The sequence below is a fragment of the Pelobates fuscus genome, chromosome 4 (genome assembly GCF_036172605.1).
Source record: "Pelobates fuscus isolate aPelFus1 chromosome 4, aPelFus1.pri, whole genome shotgun sequence".
Taxonomy (NCBI): domain Eukaryota; kingdom Metazoa; phylum Chordata; class Amphibia; order Anura; family Pelobatidae; genus Pelobates; species Pelobates fuscus.
The window spans coordinates 92,377,925-92,402,195 of record NC_086320.1 but is presented as its reverse complement, the minus strand read 5'-3'; the positions used below and the strand labels follow the sequence as shown (position 1 = coordinate 92,402,195).

The 24,271-nt window shown below is 41.5% G+C and overlaps 1 protein-coding gene across 1 annotated transcript in view; it reads left to right on the top strand.

Moving 5' to 3' along the window:
* RP1 (RP1 axonemal microtubule associated) overlaps positions 1–24,271 on the top strand; it is a 351,147-nt gene that overhangs the window by 263,363 nt on the left and 63,513 nt on the right. The window contains exon 49 of the mRNA XM_063451391.1: positions 12,814–13,012. Coding sequence (XP_063307461.1) covers positions 12,814–13,012 — 199 coding nt within the window. The remainder of the gene's footprint in view (positions 1–12,813; positions 13,013–24,271) is intronic.

The following is a 24,271-nucleotide window of genomic DNA, read 5'->3' as shown; positions in this document are numbered from 1 at the left end:
AGTGACCAATATAGCCACCTTTCTTTGCAAGGACACTCAAAAGCCTGCCATCCATGGATTCTGTCAGTGTTTTGATCTGTTCACCATCAACATTGCGTGCAGCAGCAACCACAGCCTCCCAGACACTGTTCAGAGAGGTGTACTGTTTTCCCTCCTTGTAAATCTCACATTTTATGATGGACCACAGGTTCTCAATGGGGTTCAGATCAGTTGAACAAGGAGGCCATGTCATTAGATTTTCTTCTTTTATACCCTTTCCTGCCAGCCACGCTGTGGAGTACTTGGACGCGTGTGATGGAGCATTGTCCTGCATGAAAATCATGTTTTTCTTGAAGGATGCAGACTTCTTCCTGTACCACTGCTTGAAGAAGGTGTCTTCCAGAAACTGGCAGTAGGACTGGGAGTTGAGCTTGACTCCATCCTCAACCTGAAAAGGCCCCACAAGCTCATCTTTGATGATACCAGCCCAAACCAGTACTCCACCTCCACCTTGCTGGCGTCTGAGTCGGACTGGAGCTCTCTGCCCTTTACTAATCCAGCCACGGGCCCATCCATCTGGCCCATCAAGACTCACTCTCATTTCATCAGTGCATAAAACCTTCGAAAAATCAGTCTTGAGATATTTCTTGGCCCAGTCTTGACGTTTCAGCTTGTGTGTCTTGTTCAGTGGTGGTCGTCTTTCAGCCTTTCTTACCTTGGCCATGTCTCTGAGTTTTGCACACCTTGTGCTTTTGGGCACTCCAGTGATGTTGCAGCTCTGAAATATGGCCAAACTGGTGGCAAGTGGCATCTTGGCAGCTGCACGCTTGACTTTTCTCAGTTCATGGGCAGTTATTTTGCGCCTTGGTTTCTCCACACGCTTCTTGCGACCCTGTTGACTATTTTGAATGAAACGCTTGATTGTTCGATGATCACGCTTCAGAAGCTTTGCAATTTTAAGAGTGCTGCATCCCTCTACAAGATATCTCACTATTTTTAACTTTTCTGAGCCTGTCAAGTCCTTCTTTTGACCCATTTTGCCAAAGGAAAGGAAGTTGCCTAATAATTATGCACACCTGATATAGGGTGTTGATGTCATTAGACCACACCCCTTCTCATTACAGAGATGCACATCACCTAATATGCTTAATTGGTAGTAGGCTTTCGAGCCTATACAGCTTGGAGTAAGACAACATGCATAAAGAGGATGATGTGGTCAAAATACTCATTTGCCTAATAATTCTGCACTCCCTGTACAACTGCGCCAATACAGATAACATCTGTACCAATACAGATAAACATCAGAACAAACGCATACAAACAAAACTGTAATGCAATGACAAATACCTACCCTGAAGTTCATATTTACACACACATTGACAAGTACAACAATGCATCGATAGATACACAGATTCATGTCATGCATACAAAAGTACAACTGCCACCTCAAAAATACTTTTTTAGTATCATAATCTGTTCATCAAGCTTTGAAAAAAAACATTTTTAAATGAAGTATGTGTTGAAAAAAAAGAGAGAAATAAAAATTCTGATGATGATCTGACATTTCTAAAATTTGACTAAATGCTTAAGCCATATACCTGTGCCTTGGGTCAGACAGTGTATGGAAACAAACAGTTAGTCTCTATGATCTTCCCTGCTTCACTTCCGCACAGAATCATTTACATACACTGAGTAGTAAAGAAAAATCTTATTTCCTTCCAATACTTGATAAAAATATTATATAAAAATATTTTTTAAGATGATAGTTGTCATTTAAGTCATTTGAGAACAGTGTGAGTTTAGTCACTTATTCAGCCTCTGCTGCCAGCCAGACACTAAGAGGATAGCCCTGGTCATACCGTGAAGCTAGGGGTAAAACTCTTGCTTTAATTGAATTTAGAACTTGAAGGGTTACTCCATAACATCATAGCTCCAGAGCATCATAACCAGTACAGTCCATTGTAGTGATTGTGATGCCAGGAGTACCGTGACACTTTTCTCCAGTAATTTGCTCTATAGCTTCTTTGGTGTGAAGGGGGAGGGTGGGACTGTTCTGGGAATACTCCCTGGATCCGCCATTGTAGAAAATAAGGCTTCACTGTCAAAAAAGATGTTGTCTTGCTGTCTTGTCACGATACTGGGGAACCCAACACGCTAACACACACACAGACACACAAACAGAAAGTGTGCAGTACCGGTCCTTAGAGTGGCCGGGCTAAGCACACACAGAATAGTCAGGAGATAAGCCGAGTAAGGGGAACCAGAAAACAGAATAACGAGAAACAAGCCGAGGTCAAAGGGTAGGAGAAAGTCACAAAGTCAGTATAACAAGCCAGAGAGTACGTAACCAGAAAGCACACGTTCAGAATCAATACTATAAAGCAAAGACCACAACAGGGCACAGATAGACAGGAAAGGTAAGTATTTAAATCCTAGCCTGAATCCTGATTGGCTAACCACCAATCAGTATTAACAAACACACGTGGGGGATATCTATACCCCCCACTGTGTTTGTTGCACTGTAGCTTTAACGCCGGGTCACGTGAGTGACCCCGGCGCTTAGATAATAGTGCCGGCTCCCAGCGTGCAGCGTTAGACATGCTGCCGCTGGGAGGAGGAGAGGAGGACGCGAGCGGCGTGTCAGGAGGAGAGGACACCGCTCGCTTATCGGTAAGGGGAGGGGACCGCTGGCGGCGACGGACCGAGGGTGAGTGCTGCGAGAGGATTGCAGCCTCCTCTCACCGCTGCCCGCGGAGCCCTGACAGTCTCAAGCTGATCATTTCCCATAAGACTTAAAAACTCCATGACACTGAGTCATGGAGGTATATTGATCACTTCCTCCTTCTACTTGCAAAACCTTTTTCAAGAAGCTCAATTCTTCTAGCTCTTTCTTCTTAGTAATTTGTAAAAGTCACACCACATAGAGAGTACTGCAGATATATATTTTTTATGAATGTATTTTGCTTCACATAACATAAAAGCCACACTTTTCCATATATTAGAAAATTAAATACTGCCTGTGTTTAATACCAGTATGTTTGTTAAGCCTCTAAAATCTAGCATTTCCAGCTGCTTTGAAAAATGATGGCACGTTTTTCATGACCTTTTTCTTTTAGAACTAATTCTCATTTCATGTTATCATCCTGCTGCATGTATACCAAAATAGACATAAACAGCTGTAACATCTCCAGCTGAGAACTCAGAATTAGAAAATGCTGATATTCTGGAATGTGCAAATATTTAGAGCTTGTGGTTAATGTTAACAAATTGCTGTGAAGCTTCAAAGCTGCCAACAAACCAAAGATGTGGCAGCTCTGATATCTGTAGGACCTACACTTAGCAACACTAAGAGGATAGCTCTGGTCATACTGTGAAGCTAGGGGTACAACTCTTATTTTAATTGAATTTAGAACTTGAAGGGTTACTCCAAGCATCATAACCAGTACAGTTCGTTGTAGTGATTGTGCTGCCAGGAGTACAGTACTTTTCTCCAGTAATTTGGCAATGGCTTGCCCCATTACCTTGGTCTCTGCCACGCTTCGATGCTCCCTGGTGGTCAAGTGATGGGCTTGTGCAAAGCTACGGAATCCTGAAGCCACTGCTGTAGTTGCCATGATGAAAGTTGCACAGTATTGACATTAGCAATTCTGAAATCAAGGCTGGCTGATACCCCAATAATGCTGAGGTGGAATTACACATCTGGCAGTAGTGGGCTTACGCTTTGTATGTGCAGTATTTTATAACAAAATTATGCCTGTATATACTCCAGGCACTTAAGTGGTCAAGGTGCTTGGAGTTACCTTCTAAACGAACACTGCTACTTGTGTGGTCTTTTTTTGTCTCCCTTTTTATGGTGGCACCTGGAAAGAGAGGGGACGAAAGATCATCTGAAGCTCTGCTTTCTTGCACTGCCACTTTATGGTCACCCACTTCTTGCAAATGAGGCTACAACAAGCCATTTTTCTTTGTACTCTTCAACATGTATGAGAGTACACAATGTGTTACCCCATTAGTCGTTGCTGGTGAAAGCTGAAGGGAGATGCTGTGACATGGCCTGCAGGAGCTGATTAAGGCTTAGTGTATTGTCATATATCATTACATACATAAAAGAAAACAGTCTCTACTTAATAACTTTTTGCATATCTTTTAGGTATTTCATGTACATTTTTTTCTTTAACCCCTTAATGATGGCGGGCGTGCTATGCCGTCCTTGGGGACCCGGCTGTAAATGCCGGCGGGCGGCATAGCACGTCTACGGCTTCCTATGCACTTATTTGTTCACCTGCAATCCCATGACGGTGATCACGATGAGGGGACTTACCTGACATCCCAGGGAGTCCCCCTGCTGCTGATCCGGCCCTCCTGGGCCATGTGATAGCGAGGTCCTTGCGAGGACCTCATGATCACATGGACGGAATGGCCGTCCATAGCAGTGCCAGAAGGGGGAGTGCCTGGAATGACAGGCAGTCCCCCTGCTGCATGAATAAAGTAAAATAAAGTTATAACACAGTTTAAAATGATATAATATATACTTAGATCATATATATATAGATTATATATATATATATATATATATATATACACACATACACACACACACACTTACGCATACATACACAAACACTGTCTAAGTGTATTTTGATATTAATATATATATAGTTATATATATATTAATATCAAAATACATGTAGAATGATATTAATTAAATATATTTATAATTATAATTACACACATATATATATACAGTTGCAAGAAAAAGTATGTGAACCCTTTGGAATGATATGGATTTCTGCACAAATTTGTCATAAAATGTGATCTGATCATCATCTAAGTCACAACAATAGATAATCACAGTCTGCTTAAACTAATAACACACAAAGAATGAAATGTTGCCATGTTTTTATTGAACTCACCATGTAAACATTCACAGTGCAGGTGGAAAAAGTATGTGAACCCCTAGACTAATGACATCTCCAAGAGTTAATTGGAGTTAGATGTCAGCCAACTGTAGTCCAATCAATGAGATGAGATTGGAGGTGTTGGTTACAGCTGCCCTGCCCTATAAAAAAGCACACACCAGTTCTGAGTTTGCTTTTCACAGAAGCATTGCCTAATGTGAATGATGCCTCGCACAAAAGAGCTCTCAGAAGACCTACGATTAAAAATGGTTGACTTGTATAAAGCTGGAAAGGGTTATAAAAGTATCTCCAAAAGCCTTGCTGTTCATCAGTCCACGGTAAGACAAATTGTCTATAAATGGAGAAAGTTCAGCACTGCTCCTACTCTCCCTAGGAGTGGCCATCCTGTAAAGATGACTGCAAGAGCACAGCGCAGACTGCTCAATGAGGTGAAGAAGAATCCTAGAGTGTCAGCTAAAGACTTACAAAAGTCACTGGCAAATGCTAACATCCCTGTTAGCGAATCTACAATACGTAAAACACTAAACAAGAATGGATTTCATGGGAGGATACCACAGAGGAAGCCACTGCTGTCCAAACAAAACATTGCTGCACGTTTGCAGTTTGCACAAGAGCACCTGGATATTCCACAGCAGTACTGGCAAAATATTCTGTGGACAAATGAAACCAAAGTTGAGTTTTTTGGAAGAAACATACAACACTATGTGTGGCAAAAAAGAGGCACAGCACACCAACATCAAAACCTCATCCCAACTGTGAAGTACGGTGGTGGGGGCATCATGGTTTGGGGCTGATTTGCTGCGTCAGGGCCTGGACGGATTGCTATCATCGAAGGAAAAATGAATTCCCAAGTTTATCAAGACATTTTGCAGGAAAACTTAAGGCCATCTGTCTACCAGTAGAAGCTCAACATAAGATGGGTGTTGCAACAGGACAATGACCCAAAGCATAGAAGTAAATCAACAACAGAATTGCTTAAACAGAAGAAAATACGCCTTCTGAAGTGGCCCAGTCAGAGTCCTGACCTCAACCCGATTGAGATGCTGTGGCATGACCTCAAGAAAGCGATTCACACCAGACATCCCAAGAATATTGCTGAACTGAAACAGTTCTGTAAAGAGGAATGGTCAAGAATTACTCCTAACCATTGTGCACGTCTGATCTGCAACTACAGGAAACGTTTGGTTGACGTTATTGCTGCCAAAGGAGGTTCAACCAGTTATTAAATCCAAGGGTTCACATACTTTTTCCACCTGCACTGTGAATGTTTACATGGTGTGTTCAATAAAAACATGGCAACATTTCATTCTTTGTGTGTTATTAGTTTAACCCCTTAAGGACCAAACTTCTGGAATAAAAGGGAATCATGACATGTCACACATGTCATGTGTCCTTAAGGGGTTAAACAGACTGCGATTGTCTATTGTTGTGACTTGGATGATGATCAGATCACATTTTATGACCAATTTATGCAGAAATCCATATCATTCCGAAGGGTTCACATACTTTTTCTTGCAACTGTATATATATATATATATATATATATAGACTGGAACGTTGTGTGAATTTGTAATTGCTCAATAAAGCAACAGATGAAATTTACCTTGAAAGACTCCTGAGTGCTCTCTACTGGTATCGTATACAATTTGGTTGGAGACAGCACCGGAGCATTAAAAGACTGGGAGCATTGAGTGCTGGGACCTGGGACGTGTATATGTGTATATATATATATATATATATAAATATGTTAAAAATGAAAATTATATATTTTTAAAGTATATATATGTGTAATTTCATTCTAACTGTATTTTGATATTAATATATATATATATATATATATATATATATAGTGATATCAAAATACACTTAGAACTAAATAATATATATCTATATACATAAATATATATGTATATATCACTATATAGATACCTATATATAAATAAAAATAATTTTAAAAAAGTGTATATATATTTATATATATATATATATATATATATATATTAATATATTTTAATATATTTATGTAATATTTTTATTAAATACAATTTGCGGGACCTGCCTGATAACCCAGGCAGAAAGTCCAGAGAATTTAATTTGCTAGCACTATATTTAACCTTGTAACCTTTTGAGACACATTAAAAACCTGTACATGGGGGGGTACTGTTTTACTTGGTAGACTTCGCTGAACACAAATATTAGTGTTTCAAAACAGTAAAATGTATTACAATGATGATATCATCAGTGAGTGACATTTTTGCATTTTTCACACACAAACGGCACTTACACTGACAATATAATTGTTGTAATACCTTTTACGGTTTTAAAACACTTATATTTGAGTTCAGCAAAGTCTCCTGAGTATAACAGTACCCCTCATTTACAGGTTTTATGGTGTATTTAAAAGTTACAGAGTCAAATATAAGGCTTGTGTTTCAGTTTTTTCCCATTGAAATTCGCCAGATTGGTTACGTTGCCTTTGACACCGTATGGTAGCCCAGGAATGAGAACTACCCCATGATAGCATACCATTTGCAAAAGTAGACAACCCAAGGTATTGCAAATGGGGTATGTCCAGTTTTTTTTAGTAGCCACTTAGTCACAAACACTGGTCAGAATTGGCGTTCAAATTAGTTTTTTGCATTTTTCACACACAAATATTAACACTATATTTGGCCAGTGTTTGTGACTAAGTGGCTACTAAAAAAGACTGGACATACCCTATTTGCAATACCTCGGGTTGTCTACTATTGCAAATGGTATGCCATCATGGGAGTAATACTCATTCCTGGGCTACCATACGGTCTCAAAGGCAACGTAACCAATCTGGCCAATTTTAAAGTGAAAAAACTGAAAAATGTTACATGCTATATTTGACCATGTAACTTCCTAAAACACCATAAAACCTGTACATAGGGGGTACTGTTTTACACATGAGACATTGCTGAATACAAATATGTGTCTTTTATTGCAGTAAAATCAAACAGGATTGTGACATTCACAGTTAAAATGTCATGCAGAACTAAAAAAATAATAACATTTCTTTATTTCTCACTTTTTTATATTTTATTCATATTAAATTGTGTTTCGTAGCTAAATGTTTGATGTTAAATGAAAGCCCTATTTCCCTTGGAAAAAAAAAAGATATATAATAAGTGTAGGTGCACTTAATATGAAAGGGGTGAATTACGGTTGAACAGACATATAGTCAAATTCCAAGTTTTGTTTACGTTTTATTTTGCTCAAAATGTGTACATTTGGCTCAGTTCTTAAGGGGTTAATTGAAAGACAGTGTTACTTAACGCTCTACTCCTAGTCCCCCCATGATCAGGTTAGAGTCTTTTTTTGTAATATGACCAATCTATCAATTTTTATTAATGCAGTCATATGGAAACACATTAATGTTATGAGTTTTTTCATTATTAACACATCACTGACTACATGTCTGGCAACATAATATTCAAATAAGCTAATAAGCTTGGTATAAGTCGGTATTTAGTGTATTAGAGTTACAGAGATAAATTAAACACTCATCAGCTTTTTTATATTTTATTTTGTTTAAACTCAACTCTTATTATCTGTTCCATGTGAAGATGTTATATTTTATTCTGCCCTATATTTAGATCCACTATACCTAGAGAGGATGGTACCATAGCAACTGCAGCCTCAAAGGAAAATATTAGCAAAACTTGATCTTTGGTGTTCTAGTTTATTTCTCTTATTCCATCTTTTAATGTTCAAAGAGGTTGTTTCTTTACCGATCATTAGGAAGCTTTTAGCCCTCTAAGTAATACTGAAAGAGACCTTTTTATACATTCAAGATAGCTGGAGAAAATCAAACCGATGTCTTGACAAAATAAATCCATCCCCTTTCAATGACTTACTTGGAGATACTAATATGATAAATTGCTACATTCAGTTTGCCATCTAACACAGTGTCCTGTGGAGTAAATCCATAGTCAGATACATTTTTTGTTTTGTTTTATGCTGGTACTCTTTTAGGTCGGTCACAAAGCTAGTGTGAGTGCGAATTTGTTCCCAAATACATTGTTTCCAAATAGACATGTGCAATTCGTTTCGTTCTAAATGTACATTCGGACGAATTTCGTGCAATTCGGACATTCGGATGCTTACAGATGTCTGAAGTTCGAATTACCAAATTTCCAAATTGCTAAATTTTTGAAGTGCCTAACCGAACCAAATTGCCGAAGTTTTGAATTGCCGAAGTTCCAAATTGCCGAAGTTCCGGATTGCTTTGGATTTCTGAAAAGTGGCAAAATAAGTGGTTAGGGTTTGGGTTAGGGGTAGGGGTTAGGGGCAAAACAAGTGGTTAGGGGTTAGGTTTGAAGTTAGGGTTTAGGGTTAGGGTCCGAATCGCCAAAGTTCCGAATTGCTGAAGTGCCGAACATAACCGAATGCCATTGGTCCAAATTGCTGAAGCAGACAAATTGTTTTACTTATCCGAATTTCCAAACCGAACTAAATTTTTTGCCCATGCACATCCCTAGTGTTTCAGCTTTATATCTGGAATTAAAAAAACTTGACTTCAAAGAAAACAACTGATGTGGCTTATATATGAATAGGAAAAAGTTTGATTTAATTACTAGATTTGTTCAGTTGTTTAGAATCATGCTTCTTCAGAATTTTATGCTATCTGCAATTTACCGGAAACCCATAACTCCAACTTGCCTGGATCACAAAACAAACAACATGAGAAATGAACAAGCCATTTTGTTTGTTTCATGATTCAGAATTCCATCCGTGGCACCAAAATAAGATGATTCATGAAACAACCACATAGACTAAATCTGTCTGACCTGAAACATCACATGAACAAAACCTAGTTCACCTTAAACAAATGTAATAATTACTATATTTATTTGAGTGTCATGCATGTATAATTTCCATTGTAGATCCATCTTGAGTGTAGTGTGAAATATCTGGCATGTTCTTTTCATTGATTTACTTACCTCCTCAAATTTCTCAGCTTTACATAAACTAAGTAACAGTAGTAACTGGGGAAGTTTAAAGATGATGGGGCACTGCCCCCTGAATTGTTGGGCTCTGTCCATTTAACAACATGAGATGCTATGATCTGTTCAAAACCAGCGGCATCTCAACTCATGGAGAAAATGTAAACTGCAAATATAATCATGACAAACATACACTGACATTCATACACACATAATGACATGCATACAGATAGACATATATGCATACAGACATACATTCATACAGACAGACAGACATACACACAGACATACAGGCAGACATACATACACACAAACAGACATACACACAGACATACATACACACATACAGACATACATACATACATACATACACACATACAGACATACATACACACATACAGACATACATACACACAGACAGACAGACAGACATACATACACACATACAGACATACATACACACATACAGACAGACATACATACACACAAACAGACAGACAGACATACACACACAGCTCATTTTCCAGCCACCCTCATGTTTCTTACCTTGTCTTTGCAGGAGGGTGGCTGGCTGGGGCTGATGGGACTGGCAGTCGTCTGGCTCTCCCTCTTCATTGTCAGGCGGGCGCTCCTCCCGCGCGGAGTGAGCTGGGAGGAAGTCCCAGCAGCACTTGAGCTGCGGCGGCTTTTTTTTTTTTTTTAAAGGGGACCGGTCGCACTATACAACAGCCACAGTGCTGACCAGTCCCCTGAAGATATGGGGCCCATCGGGTGGCCCTAAGTGCGTGGGCCACCTGATGGGCCCCATCAGCGTGCGGGCGCCGGTGCAACTGCACTGGCGGCAGTTCCGCCGCTACATGTGGGGCCCGGGCCCCTAGGGCCGCCGGGCCCGTGACATCCATTATGGTTGTCACCCCCTGATGGCGGCCCTGGGTATGTGCTTGGGATATATTATTAATGTGTCATGCATGTACATAGAAAAACAAATTCATTGATCAGTACATTGGGTTTAAAAGATTCAGAAAGTAGAAATAACCAGTAGTATTAAAAAGAAAGTCAATGTTCTTTTTTATCCTCTGTTTGTGTATAATTGGCTAAAGTACTTGCCCTCTTTGGCAATCATAGATTCATAATTTGGCATGCCTCCCAACAGTGCCACTTTCTGCAAGGACTCGATTTCAGCACCCTGACCCACTGTAGTCCTTTGGTGTCCCGCATCCAGGGACAACAGGGAACTGTCCCCAAACAACACAGCAGGAGAGCATCATTAGACTCGCCAAGCAAAGGGCATTAGGACCATACAGTTAGCACTCCCTGCATTGTCCTGTAAGTGTCCTGTCCTTGAGTGGGCAGGACTGCCCCTTTTCTGTGCAAACCTATCCATGAGGGAGTCAATGATGACTAAAGTCACATTACTGATGAAATAGCCAATCTAGCTAAATGGGATTTCTTATATCCCAGTGTGTTTCTTTTTGCCTAAAATGTGCAACTCTTTTATCAATGCAGCATAATTCCATGTTTACTGAATGAACTCATTTTCCAGCTTTACGTAATCCTGCCTGTGAGTCTTTAAATGTTTGATGCATTCCTTTGTCGGTATTTACAAAACTCCCTAGTCCCTTCTGACCCTAGTCATTTAGATGACTGCTTTGTTATTAGTATTTCACTCCTTACACTATGATTAAACCTCATTGATTGTAATCTGTTGCTTTTGAATGTGTTTCCCAAAGGCATATATTTCAAGGCATATTTCTCCAACATATTGTCTGCTTTTCTGTAACGCTTTATTTCCATTTAAGATTTTATCTCATTTTATCTGCCGCAGAGAAGCTTTGAGTAGATTAGAATTAGCCTTTTATAAAATGTAAATGGTTGGTCCCATTATAAGCTGTTTTTATATGCAATATTTGAGAAAAAGTATTACTATTTCCTATATATTTCTTTATTTGTGTAGTTTGCATAATCTTTACATTATGTTATGTGGTCTAATTGCCAGTTGTTTATCACAATATTTAATACACAAATAAGACAATTTTAACCAATCGTGTTTCATGTCTCCATTGATTTAAAGGAAACCTATAGTCCCAAAAACAATAGTTTTTTTTCCCAGGACTTTTTTCTATCACTGTGTCCACTATCAAACCCCTTTGTCGATAACAATTAAAGTTTAATTGTACTCACCTAATTTCCAAGTGAGTTAATCTCATAAGAGCAGATATTAGATTACTAGGATAGGACCTGCCACAAATGGGGTACATTGTATACTGTTGTGGCAGGCTTATGCAATGTATAACATATACTGTAACTAAACCCCCATTATAAACATATATTATATAAATCTGCACTTCAAAGTCAGCTTAAAGTAATATTTTGCCTGGTGCTAAATCCGGCATATTAAAATAAACAAAAAAATCAAATATGATAGCACACTAGGTTTCCTTTAAAAAAATAAAAAATAAATCAAGCCAATTATTTTTCAGATTTACGTCAAATATTTTATCTAAAGAAAACTTAGAATACTATATAGCTATATCACAATGTAGCACACCTTGGTAACTAGCCACCAACATTAAAAACTCCGTAAAACACATTTTATAGTTTTAATACTATATCAATATATTAAGTACCTCAACTTTATGCTTACATAATATAATTTGATTTGCTAAACTCTATTGAGTTGTAAACTAACTAGATGCATCACTTGCATTTAGTTTTTTTGTTTTTTGCAAATGAAAACGAAAGATACTTTCATGTGTATTATTCTTTAACAAGAAGTAAGGATATTTTTATTATAAGCCTAATTACCATTTTGGTTTACGAGACTACAACTGCAAACTAAAAAAATAACGGTAGTCGGAATTACATAGTAATGAACGATGGAAGAGTATAATAAAAAGAACAGTCACACACTTCTAAGCATTATGTTCCAATTCTTTATCAATTAGACTGCAAGATTTCAATTGGAATGTGTTGACATTGGTGCTATGCAAGAGATGTTTGTGGGAAGAGAAAACCAAACAAATTTACAGATGGAAAACGCTGTAGTTGAAGAAGGAAATTTTATTACAAAAAAATACATCTTTGCCGTCCAACAGTGGAGAAAAGAAAAACACAAAAACATGTCCATGACTCTACCAGTGACAGGTCAGTATACTTTGTAAATAAATACATGTGTTAAAAATAAAGTTTTCGAGATTGCTTTATAAATCTGTTATGTTTTATTTCCCCTTGCCTTTCCACTTGTAAATAACAAACTCTCTACTAAGGCTGTAAAATGGTAATTCTTAAAAAACAAGGTTTACTGATCCTTTTTATCGTTCTAACCTTGCATCGCAGCTTTTTATTATGTTTTTGTGCATACAACAGAAATGTCTAATAATACTGATCAGCATCTGGGCGTTCATTCATTTAAACTCCATTATGGCACAATCACAAATTAATAAATGCATTGCCTTTTTGTAAAATGTAATATTATGTTAAGTAGAGATTTTGCTTAGTGCTATACTCTAGTTATTGTTGATTAGTGCCAAGGTTTCTTTCATTTTGATGTAGATTGAGAATTGTTTATTTATTGTGAAATTATAATTTTTTTAATAAAACTTAAAGGGAATTGCCTCCTCAAGAAAAAAAATAAATCTACAAATTATGTTGAGTGTCTTACCTTGAATGGCAAGAATTCATCACTTGCTGAACTCCTTCAAAATGTATGATGTACCATCAGGGGTCACAATGCAATGTAGAATCACTAATATTGTCAACTGAGAGTCATGGTGCATCCCTGTGTACACCATAATCACTGTATGAATTAGGATCCATACAGCTCCAGGGCAGTTATATTCCACCTCTGTACCAGTATGTCCACATGTGGCCGATTGGTATGAGTATACCATAAGCCTACCTGCTTCCTGACGCAGACAGTGTTGGCGAAAAATGCAGTATCTGGCCATATGTACTTTTAGTATTTCACTCATTTTCAACTACACCCTGGAGTTTACTATTGTTACTAAAGAATGTTATTACTATTAGCATTATTATCAGACTTGAAACGGGTGAGTTGACCTTGACATGAATTAGAGTCAAATGCAGCTGGAACCATGTTCACTAGGCTATCTCACCGGCATGCACTGTTGCCGCCACTGTGTACAAAACGTTTTTTAACAAATGTGAATTTATATTCCTATATCACTGTATTGTGCAATATTCAAAGAGATCAGCAGTTTTGCTTTTTTTGGTAATACTAGTGGCTAGGTTTTTATTTATTTTTATTTTTTTTTAATTTTAGGTTCACTATATTTAAAGATGATTATTACTTCATGGGAAATTATATGTAATTGCTAGGTTAAAAATAACCAAAATGAGCGCGCTTGAACTGATGACAAAATAGATCTATGAATAACAAAAAAAAAAAACATAATATAGTGCTGACAATTGAAGATTATACTAGCTTTAGTGTACTAATAATCTTAATTTTAGTAATGACAGGAGGCGAATATTTGCATATCTTTCTTTACTGAAAACTCCAGCAGCATAGAAACAGTAACAACCAATCAGAGAAAAGATATGATGCCCATAAAAGGCCCTGTCTATGACATCACTTCCTCTTTCTTTGAAGCGAAACAATAAATAGCAACAATAAACATAATCATAATACGTCAACAGTTCCACAACATATTAGAATAATCAACTCCAGTAGTTCCGTGATGTAGAGGTATGGAAGGTGAGTCTTTGTCTTGATGTGAGAACGTTCACGCTGCAAGAAAAAGAAAAAGGTGAAAGGACTCTGGCGTGATAACTTGTCCGCATACAATAAACATTAAGAATCTGATATACCAATGGATACTAGAATGAGTAACATATCAATATATATTAATTCTAAAGCAATGATATTTAAGAGTCTATAAACACAACATAATTCAAGGTACATGTCTAAATATTCAACCTATACAAGTCTCTCAAGCCACATATCTAAGTAGCAAACATACAACAATAACGTACTTACCTTCCTGAACATAAAGGGCATATTCTGTTCAACCCAATAAAACATGGGAGGGATCCTATAGGGTGGGAAATATTCGCCTCCTGTCATTACTAAAATTAAGATTATTAGTACACTAAAGCTAGTATAATCTTCAATTTTACCACATGACAGGAGGCTTCATATTTGCATTTTTAAAGCTTAGAATTGACCAGTGTGAAGGAAGTATGAGATGTTTGCCGAAATAGAGCGTTCTAAACGTACCCTCTCGCGCTCAAACCGCGCATCGTATAATGTCGGTTAGGGAAGCGTCGGCCGAGAAAGACTTGTGGGGCCACCGCTCCCTTGACCGAGTGGGCTCTGACACAAGGTTCGACGCCCGCTAGATGCAATAGCCAGCGGCTCCATCTGGCCAGTGTAGTGGTAGGCACCCCTCCATGAGGTTCCACGTAAGAAGTCAGGAGTAGACCCGTCGCATGAATACGAAGGGGAATGATTTCGGTATACCCTATTAGTGTTCCGACCACACCTAGTTTGGTGTCTGACACAAAGTATGGGTATGACACCGAAGATGAACTGGACTTAGTTCGTCTCGATATGGTAAAGGTAATCCCGTCTGGTGTGATAGAGAAAAACCATCCATGTCGAAAGCCCTAACGTCCGTCACCCGTCTAAATAAGACGAGGCATAACAAGAGGGCTAGTTTGGCTAAAAGTCGTTTCCGTGACAAACAAGGATTGTCCTGCTATTCCCCCAAGGAATCACAGCACCACATCCACCTGCCAGAGGTGTGAATACTTGGGTGCCGGGTCTCGATAATTCGGCACCCTGTAGTAGTCGACAAACCAGTGGGTCTTGACCTACTGGTCCGCCCTGTACCGGAACGTGCGCCACCGATATGGCGGATCCGATCACGTTGAGGGATCGATATGACCACCCCAACGAGACCAGGTGTGACAGATAGTTAAGGATTGGTGGGGCAGGTGCGGCAAAGGGATCGGAATCCCTTTCCACCCAATAAACACTCCAGGCCAGACAGGCAGAAATATAGCATTTCCTGGTGCCGGGGGCCTGAGTCCCATCCGAGGTCTTAGTTGATGCAATAGGTCGTGGACATTTCAGGAGGCCCTGAAATCGTCCAGTCCACTAGTGCCAGTCGTCCTTCCATGACAAAGGAGTGGGCTTCCCCTTGAGGTCCCGTCAAACTAGAGGGGAGGTAGGGAGTGGTAGAGGGTCTTCGCGAGACGTCCCCAGGCGATCCGGGAACCACGGTTGGCATTATCCGAGGGGTGTCATGAGCAGGAGCGATATCCTGTGTGTGCGTGTGTATCGAAGCACCCTTGCCATTGTGGAGAGCGGTTGGGTCCGTTTGTATGGGTTCATCCAACACTTCGCATCCGGAGGAAGAGTAAAAGATCGATTTGCCGATCCAAGTTTGCAAGTGAAGTAGTCACTATTGAAATTCCGTCCTCACTTCTGCCGACCGTGGGATCCAGTGGTCGCATGAGTGACCGGCGTGTACGTATCTAGCCAGCAGTCGTTGCATGGCCCCGTAGTGTAGTGAGCCAGGGAATATCGATTGTATGGAGGAGGAGAGGAGGAGAGGAATCCCACAATCCGGTGAATGTTCTGAGAGGAATCGTATCCAACCTTAGAGCGTGTCCGACATCCATCCGTATAGGGGTGATCTTGTCGGGGACCGACGCGGAACGTAGTTCTCCAAGCCGATGTCGAAACCGAGGAACTGACCCGACACAGATGGGGGAGCGATTTGTCTGCGTACTACCAAAAACACGTGTAGTCCAGAACATGAAAGTCAACTTGGACTGCAAACGTAGCCTGGATTCGCAAGGGGTCAGCAAGTCTTCCGTGTACACGAGACATCGCACATCCAAATTCGCGGATGTGAGCCCTCGCCGGCTTCAGTAGCTTTGTGGGTACCACAGCGTCGTAAACTGCTGTGTTAGTCCTCATCACTGGGATCGGAAGAAAAAATAGGTAGTATAGGGTAGCGGATATTGACAAGTATGTGTCCTCGGGGTCCCGATGTGTAAACCAGCCGCTATCGTTCAGGAGGTCTAGTAGAAGGTTGATTTTTTCTCTATCCTGAAGCGTTTGCATACCACGTAGGAGTTCCCTTGATGATAGGTTGACTCACTAGTAGATGAAGCGGTTGATGGTTCGGTTCCACTACCGACCAGTCCTCCAACAAACACCTTTCCCCGAAGGGGTGTGGAGGATATGCTTCAGGGAGGTGTGGGCTAAAGTTAGCGTGGTGGGTAAGTTCCCGCCGTCAAATAGTAGGTCTTGTGCTTCTGGGCCGAATACTAGTCGTTCTTATGCCACTCCTCAGATGGCGAGTTGTCTTCGTGTGAGTGATCTATTATGTCCAACGTGCGTGGTGGACAGGGTCGCGGATTCCCGGTGTTCTGTCTACTTGGTTTGTTCAATGGGCCACTGAGGCCGCTACTGCGTCGTTTAACAATGCCTAGAAGTCCTAGGGGGTTGAGAGTGTTCTCCATGACCCGTTCTCGTCCTGTTGGGAGATAGTGGCAGTCAGTGGGAGTAGTGTTTGAGGGTAGGGGTGCTAGACTCCTGGTAGCACTGGGGATCACCCAGGTAAAGCGGCTTGAATTGCCTGCCTCAGATTGTCTGAATGTATGAAATACTCGTGTCAAGTGTAGAGGGGTCATCTCCATTAGTTTAATCCGGTTATTGGGAGCTGTGGCGTAGGCGCGATTGACCGGTAGTGCTGGTCCGGTTAGCCGGGTTCACCATAAATGCACGCCAGAGCTGTATGCACGGGTGTAACTATACAGGCTTATTATAGAAGCGCGTGGGACCTGTCTCCATAAGGTCTGCAGCCGTAGGGCCCACGTGTATTCGACTGGGGTCATCCCAGGTGGTGTGCCATGGTAACCCAGAGGACACCCACATTATAGTTGTTGGCACCTTACAAGTATTGCATGCATGTCTGGGGGTCACCCCAGGTGGTGTGCCATGAAAATTCACTCAGAGGACACCCACGTTCAATATGTACGCCAGGTACAGTAAATGTACAGATATGTGTCTCTGTGAAGGGTACTCCGCAATACACTCAGTACACTCATGATCCTGCCTGCAAGTCGTATCCAGCAAGGTTGTACCGTTGCTTTAATGTAAAACTGCCAGGCAGTGTTTGAACATCCATATATGTATGCAGTAATCAGTGATAAAAGTTGAGGCGTAGGCCTTCGTGCACTCCATCGGGGTTCACCCCGGGTGGCGTGCCGTGGTAATCCAGAGGACACCCACATCAACGTAAAGGTCTATGAATGACCTTGCATGCCTATCTGGGGGGTCACCCCAGGTGGTGTGCCATGAAAAATACCCAGAGGACACCCACATCAACGTAATGGTCTATGAATGACCTTGCATGCATATCTGGGGGGTTACCCCAGGTGGTGTGCCATGAAAAAATACCCAGAGGGCACCCACATCAATGTAATGGTCTATGAATGACCTTGCATGCATATCTGGGGGGTTACCCCAGGTGGTGTGCCATGAAAAAATACCCAGAGGGCAACCACATCAACGTATTGGTCTATGAGTGACCTTGCATGCATATCTGGGGGGTCACCCCAGGTGGTGTGCCATGAAACAATACCCAGAGGACACCCACATAAATTTGCACCGTCAGGTACAGTAATATAATATGACCCTTTGTAGGGTACAATAATATAATATAATATGCCCTTTGTAGGGTACAGTAATACAAAACGCCCTTTGTAGGGTACAGTGATATAGTTGATCTTGTTATAGGTACAGTATACGTTTCGTATAACAACTGCGATATTGTATGGCTTGCGTGCTCGACATATAATCATCCAGTGTAAGGCACCATAAGAAAATATATCCCTGAGAATAACAAATTATAATAGTATCAATAAATGAATGTGCCCAGAGAGGGGAACCCTGAAGGGGTTAATCCAGATGCAGGGCGCGGTGACCGGGTGATTCCTGTAGGGTATAGTAATATAGTATAACCCTGTGCAGGGTGTAGTAATATAGAGTGACCCTGAGTAAGGCACAAAGAGATAAAGATCCTGGGGTATAGGAAAAACATTGTGTCTCCTTTAATGCCTGCCTGTAAATATTTGTTTGGCAGACACTGTTGGCAGACACTGTGGCAAAAATCGCAACAGGGAAACGTTAAGGAATATCAGCACACGATCCTCTAGCCAGAGTGTAACTACACAGCAGATTGAACTCTTGCTGCACAGGGGAGTTGAACTCATGGAGGAAAAATCCCAGTGCAGAAGGGTATGGTAGTACCAGATCCCCTGAGGGGAGGTGTAATGTTATATGTCCCTGCAGGGATCCCTTACATAGTATGTGTACAACAATACACTTCACAGCCTTATAAATCATAAATAGTGCATGCTTTTTACATCCTTCACATAGATTCCGTATAGAAAAAGGTCCTTAGAGGGCTTGAGGATATTATCACTCAGTGGTATACAACTGCAAGTGAGTGAGAATTAGGGCAGAAAAGAATGCTTTAAGAGCAATCTTTTATGTTCGTTGCGGCGGTCGGGTGATTTCCGAACTGCCGTGTGTGAGGTAGGGCGGCCGTCGCGGATCTCGCGAGCCGCGAGATCCAAGATGGCCGCCGGCCGCGTGTGTAAGAACTGCCCGCTCGCGGCCGCGAGCAGACTGGAAGAAAATGCGGCAAACAGCGAAATTAACCCCGGCTACCCCCCACCCGTCCCCACCCGGCCCCCTGTATGTAAAAGAGAACAGGTCCGCGCGGCGAGTGCGGCACGGACAGCCGTGACGCCCGCGGACTGCTGAACGGAAACAAAATACAAATACACTAAAACAATAAATCTGACAAATTCGATGAAAACAGGGGACTGTATATAGGGAAAGGAAAGGGACAGGTTATAGGTAGTCAGGGTGAGAATAAAGTACAATAGTATTATGGAATAATTGATAAGACAGGTATATAGATAGAGAGGTAATGATTACTCTGACCTGTTGATGGCTGGAGCAGCAAAGAAAGAGGAAGTGATGTCATAGACAGGGCCTTTTATGGGCATCATATCTTTTCTCTGATTGGTTGTTACTGTTTCTATGCTGCTGGAGTTTTCAGTAAAGAAAGATATGCAAATATGAAGCCTCCTGTCATGTGGTAAAATCTGAATTGTGTCATACACAGTATTGGGGAATGGGGAGAACTCACATGGACCACAGCCCTATCACTCCTGGCTCTGGGTTTGAAAAGCTCCACTGGAGAGGGAAGTATCCCAAACTGTGCTGACAGGACACACTGTCCTGAGTGATGCAAGCCATTTTACTTTGTTTTTACATGCTTTTATGTGGGTAGTTTTTGCTGGCATACCCACCAATTGCAAAGTAAGAGTTTTTAACCTTTTTTACAATAAATTGAGACAGATATAATTCAATTAGGGGGTTTTGCCTCTCTCTGTGCTGTTCTGTATTGCAAAGAACCATCTGCTAACTGGGAACATTTCATCCAGATCCTGTCAGCACAGTGTGGGATACTTCCCTCTCCAGTGGAGCTTTTCAAACCCAGAGCCAGGAGTGATAGGGCTCTGGTCCATGAGAGTTCTCCTCATTACCCCCTACTGTGTATTATACAATTCAGATTGTCTGCACTATATTTAGTTTTATTGTTATTTATAGATCTATTTTGTCAATTTCGCTCATTTTGGTACTTTTATATTGTTTGTGTATACATTTTGTGTCACTGTGGTACAGTGCAGCTGAACTGAGTACCTCATCACCTTTATAGCGCTTATACACTTTTGGTTCCAATTGCTAGGTTAAACTTAAAATAAAATTACTTGAACAAAATGAAACAGAAAATAGCTTGTTAATGATGATAGCTTAAATCAAACAGAAAGTAAGAAGGTAAGTTAGATCGGTTAATTAACTAATTAGTTATGTATTTAGGTGGATGTTTGGTGAATTGTTTTACAGTTAGTGAGGATTCATTTGTTTATAAAATGAATGGGTGAAAATTCCTTGCTATGTGCACTTTTTAGGAACAGATATTTCACAGGGTTATTTTTAATTGGTGGCCAGATAAATAAAGATGGGTTTGGTAAAGTTTGGAAACTGAATTCTTCATCTCAGTCCTGAGCCTTTCACTTCCTAAAGGACATGAAGTTTTGAATTTGGGGGATACATCTGATTACAAATTGAAATATTTTGTTACACTGACAAACACTACATCAAATAAAAAGCTAATGCAATGTGTGCATACAAAAAATGCAGTGCGAGATGGATATTCATTTTAGAATGCAAATAATGAAGTAAAAGGAGTCCTGCACATCCAGTATCAGTGTACACACCCAGGTGCTACCACAGTTTATTGGAGGACAAAGTACAAACAGCAAACGTTTCTGGTGAGAGCCCTTTCTCAAAGGACATTAGCATTGAGAAAGAGCTCTTGCCTGAAACGTTTGCTGTTTGTACTTTATCCTCCAATAAACTGTGGTAGCACCTGGGTGTGCACACTTATACTGGATGCGCAGGACTCCTTTTCCTTCATTGTTTTCCAAATTACACTGCTGGGACTACAGTGTGAGCCTCTGCAGCACAGGTTTAATCTCTTTTTTTGTCAGATTGTGATTGTGTAGGCATATTGTTTGCCTCTACCTCATCCTATACATAGTTTTAGAATGCATGATACATACTTGGATTCATCTAAATCAGGTGAAATATCTTTGATTTCTAAAAATGGTTTCGTTTGTGGAAGGGGATATACTATAAACTGGTGGGCTTCTAAATATTGCTTGATGGAGTATCCATTGTTGTCACCAACTTGTTTTTTGTTTTTTTTATAGAGATTTGCAGGGTTGTTCTATCTATTTTCAATCTGTGAGCACAGGCTTTTCGGGAGCTCATTACACCCCCGTTTTCCCAGAACTGCCACCAGCTGTGTATTTACCGCAAGGCTGACAAGGCATTTGCAGGAGGATCAGAGCTCTCTCGCTGCCCGCCTCCACCGCTCACCTGTCTGCCAGACCTCCCGACCGTCCGCCTGCCAAGAAAAATCCACTCCAGGATTCCCAAAGGAGTGTGAGTGTGTTAGTGTGCAGGGGCGGACTGAGAGCCTTCGGGGACCCCGGGCAAAATTAGATCCTAGGCCCTTTGAATGCACAAATATATGTGCATTAAATAAATGTTAAAGGATCACTATAGTGTGATCCTTTGACAGGGACAGAGGGAGGGTGGTGACAGGGACAGAGAGAGGGTGGTGACAGTGACAGAGAGAGGGTGGTGACAGTGACAGAGGGAGGGTGGTGACAGTGACAGAGGGAGGGTGGTGACAGTGACAGAGGGAGGGTGGTGACAGTGACAGAGGGAGGCGGTGACAGTGACAGAGGGAGGGGGTGACACTGACAGTGGGAGGGGGTGACAGTAACAGAGAGAGGGTGGTGACAGTGACAGAGAGAAGGGGGTGACATAGTGACAGAGCGAAGGAGGGTGAGTAGTGACACAGTGAGGGAGGGGGGTGACAGTGGCAGAGGGAGGGGGTGAGATAGTGGCAGAGGGAGGGGTGACATAGTGACAGAGGGAGGGTGGTGACAGTGACAGAGGGAGGGTGGTGACAGTGACAGAGGGAGGGGGTGACATAGTAGCAGAGGGAGGGGGTGACATAGTAGCAGAGGGAGGGGATGACATAGTAGCAGAGGGAGGGGGTGACATAGTGACAGAGAGAGGGGGTGACATAGTGGCAGAGGGAGAGGTGACATAGTGACAGAGGGAGGGTGGTGACAGTGACAGAGGGAGGGGGTAACATAGTAGCAGAGGGAGGGGGTGACATAGTAGCAGAGGGAGGGGGTGACATAGTGACAGAGGGAGGGGGTGACATAGTGGCAGAGGGAGGGAGGGTGAGTAGTGACACAGTGAGGGAGGGGGGTGAGTAGTGCCTACCTGTCTCTCTGCTCCCTTTGGTCTCCCAGGCTGCTTCTCCTTCCCCTGCTGATCGGGCTCTGTGTGAGAGGAGAGTACAAGAAGTGAGGTCACTTCCTGGCTCTGCCTCTGCCATCACACAGAGCCGCGTAGGACAGGAAGCAGGAGACCTGGCAGAGAAGAGGTGAAGCTGCCAGGTCTCAATCAGTGGGAGGGAGGAGGGGGTTTTACTATGCTGAACGGTAGGTTGCTGGGGCCCCGAGCTCCATCAAGGCCCCAAGCAACCTAATAAAGGAAAATATATTTGTTATTTATTTTTTGCCGTTCCAGTTGGAGAGATCCATGACCGATATGCCCGAGTGGTCAGTCCGCCCCTGTTAGTGTGTGTCTGTTAGTGAGTGTGTATGTTAGTGTGTGTGTGTCTGTTAGTGAGTGTTAGTATGTCTGTTAGTGAGTGTTAGTGTGTGTCTATTGGTGAGTGTGTGTCTGTTAGTGAGTGTTAGTGTGTCTGTTAGTGGGAGTTTGTGTGTGTCTGAGTTTTAGTGTGTCTGTTAGTGAGTGCTTGTGTGTCTGTCTGTTAGTGAGTGTCAGTGTGTGTCTGTTGGTGTGTGTGTTAGTGAGTGTTAGTGTGTCTGTTAGTGAGAGTGTGTGTGTCTGTGAGTTTTAGTGTGTCTGTTTGTGAGTGTTACGGTGTGTGTGTTAGTGTGTGTCTGTTAGAGTGTGTATGTGTTAGTGAGTGTGTGTCTGTCACTGAGAGTGCATATGTGTTTGTCAGTGAGTGTGTATGTGTGTTTGTCAGTGAGTGTGTATATGTGTTTGTCAGTGAGAGTGTATATGTATTTGTCAGTGAGTGTGTTTGTGTCTGTCAGTGAATGCATATCTGTCAGTTAGTGTATATGTGTGTCTGTCGATGAATGTGAGTGTTTGTGTGTACTGTGAGTGTAATTGTGAATGAGTGAGTATGTATGTCTGTGCATGGGTATGTTTCAGTGAAAGTGTGTGTTGGTTAAACAATATGTGTGACAATGACTGTGTTTCTGTGAGTGTATGTCAGTGCATGCATTAGTGAGGGCATGTTTCTATCAGGAAGATACATTTGGAAGGGGGGAGGTGGGCCTAAGTTTTGTCATGCCTAGGGCAGCACAAAACCAGAATACACCACTGACTTGTTGTTCCATTAAAATGTGTCTAGGCTTGCACAGACCACATTTCCAAGAATGTTGTGTGTAACAAGAGGAGGTGTTGGGGGTGTGATCCCACAGTGCCCTCAGTGTGTTCCTTTGTCTGTGGTACAATAAAGTAGTAGCAGCACCTCCTTCTCTGTAGAGTGTGGAGCAGTAAAGGGCTAAACACGTGTGTGGTGTGTTTCTGCGTTATTGCATGCACTTGCCCAGTTCTCCTACCCTCATAATGCAGATTGCAATAGGTTATGGGACCAGAAGGGATGCTGTAAACTGATGTTACAGGCTGTATTCAGATTGAGCTAAGAAGAACTACAAGTT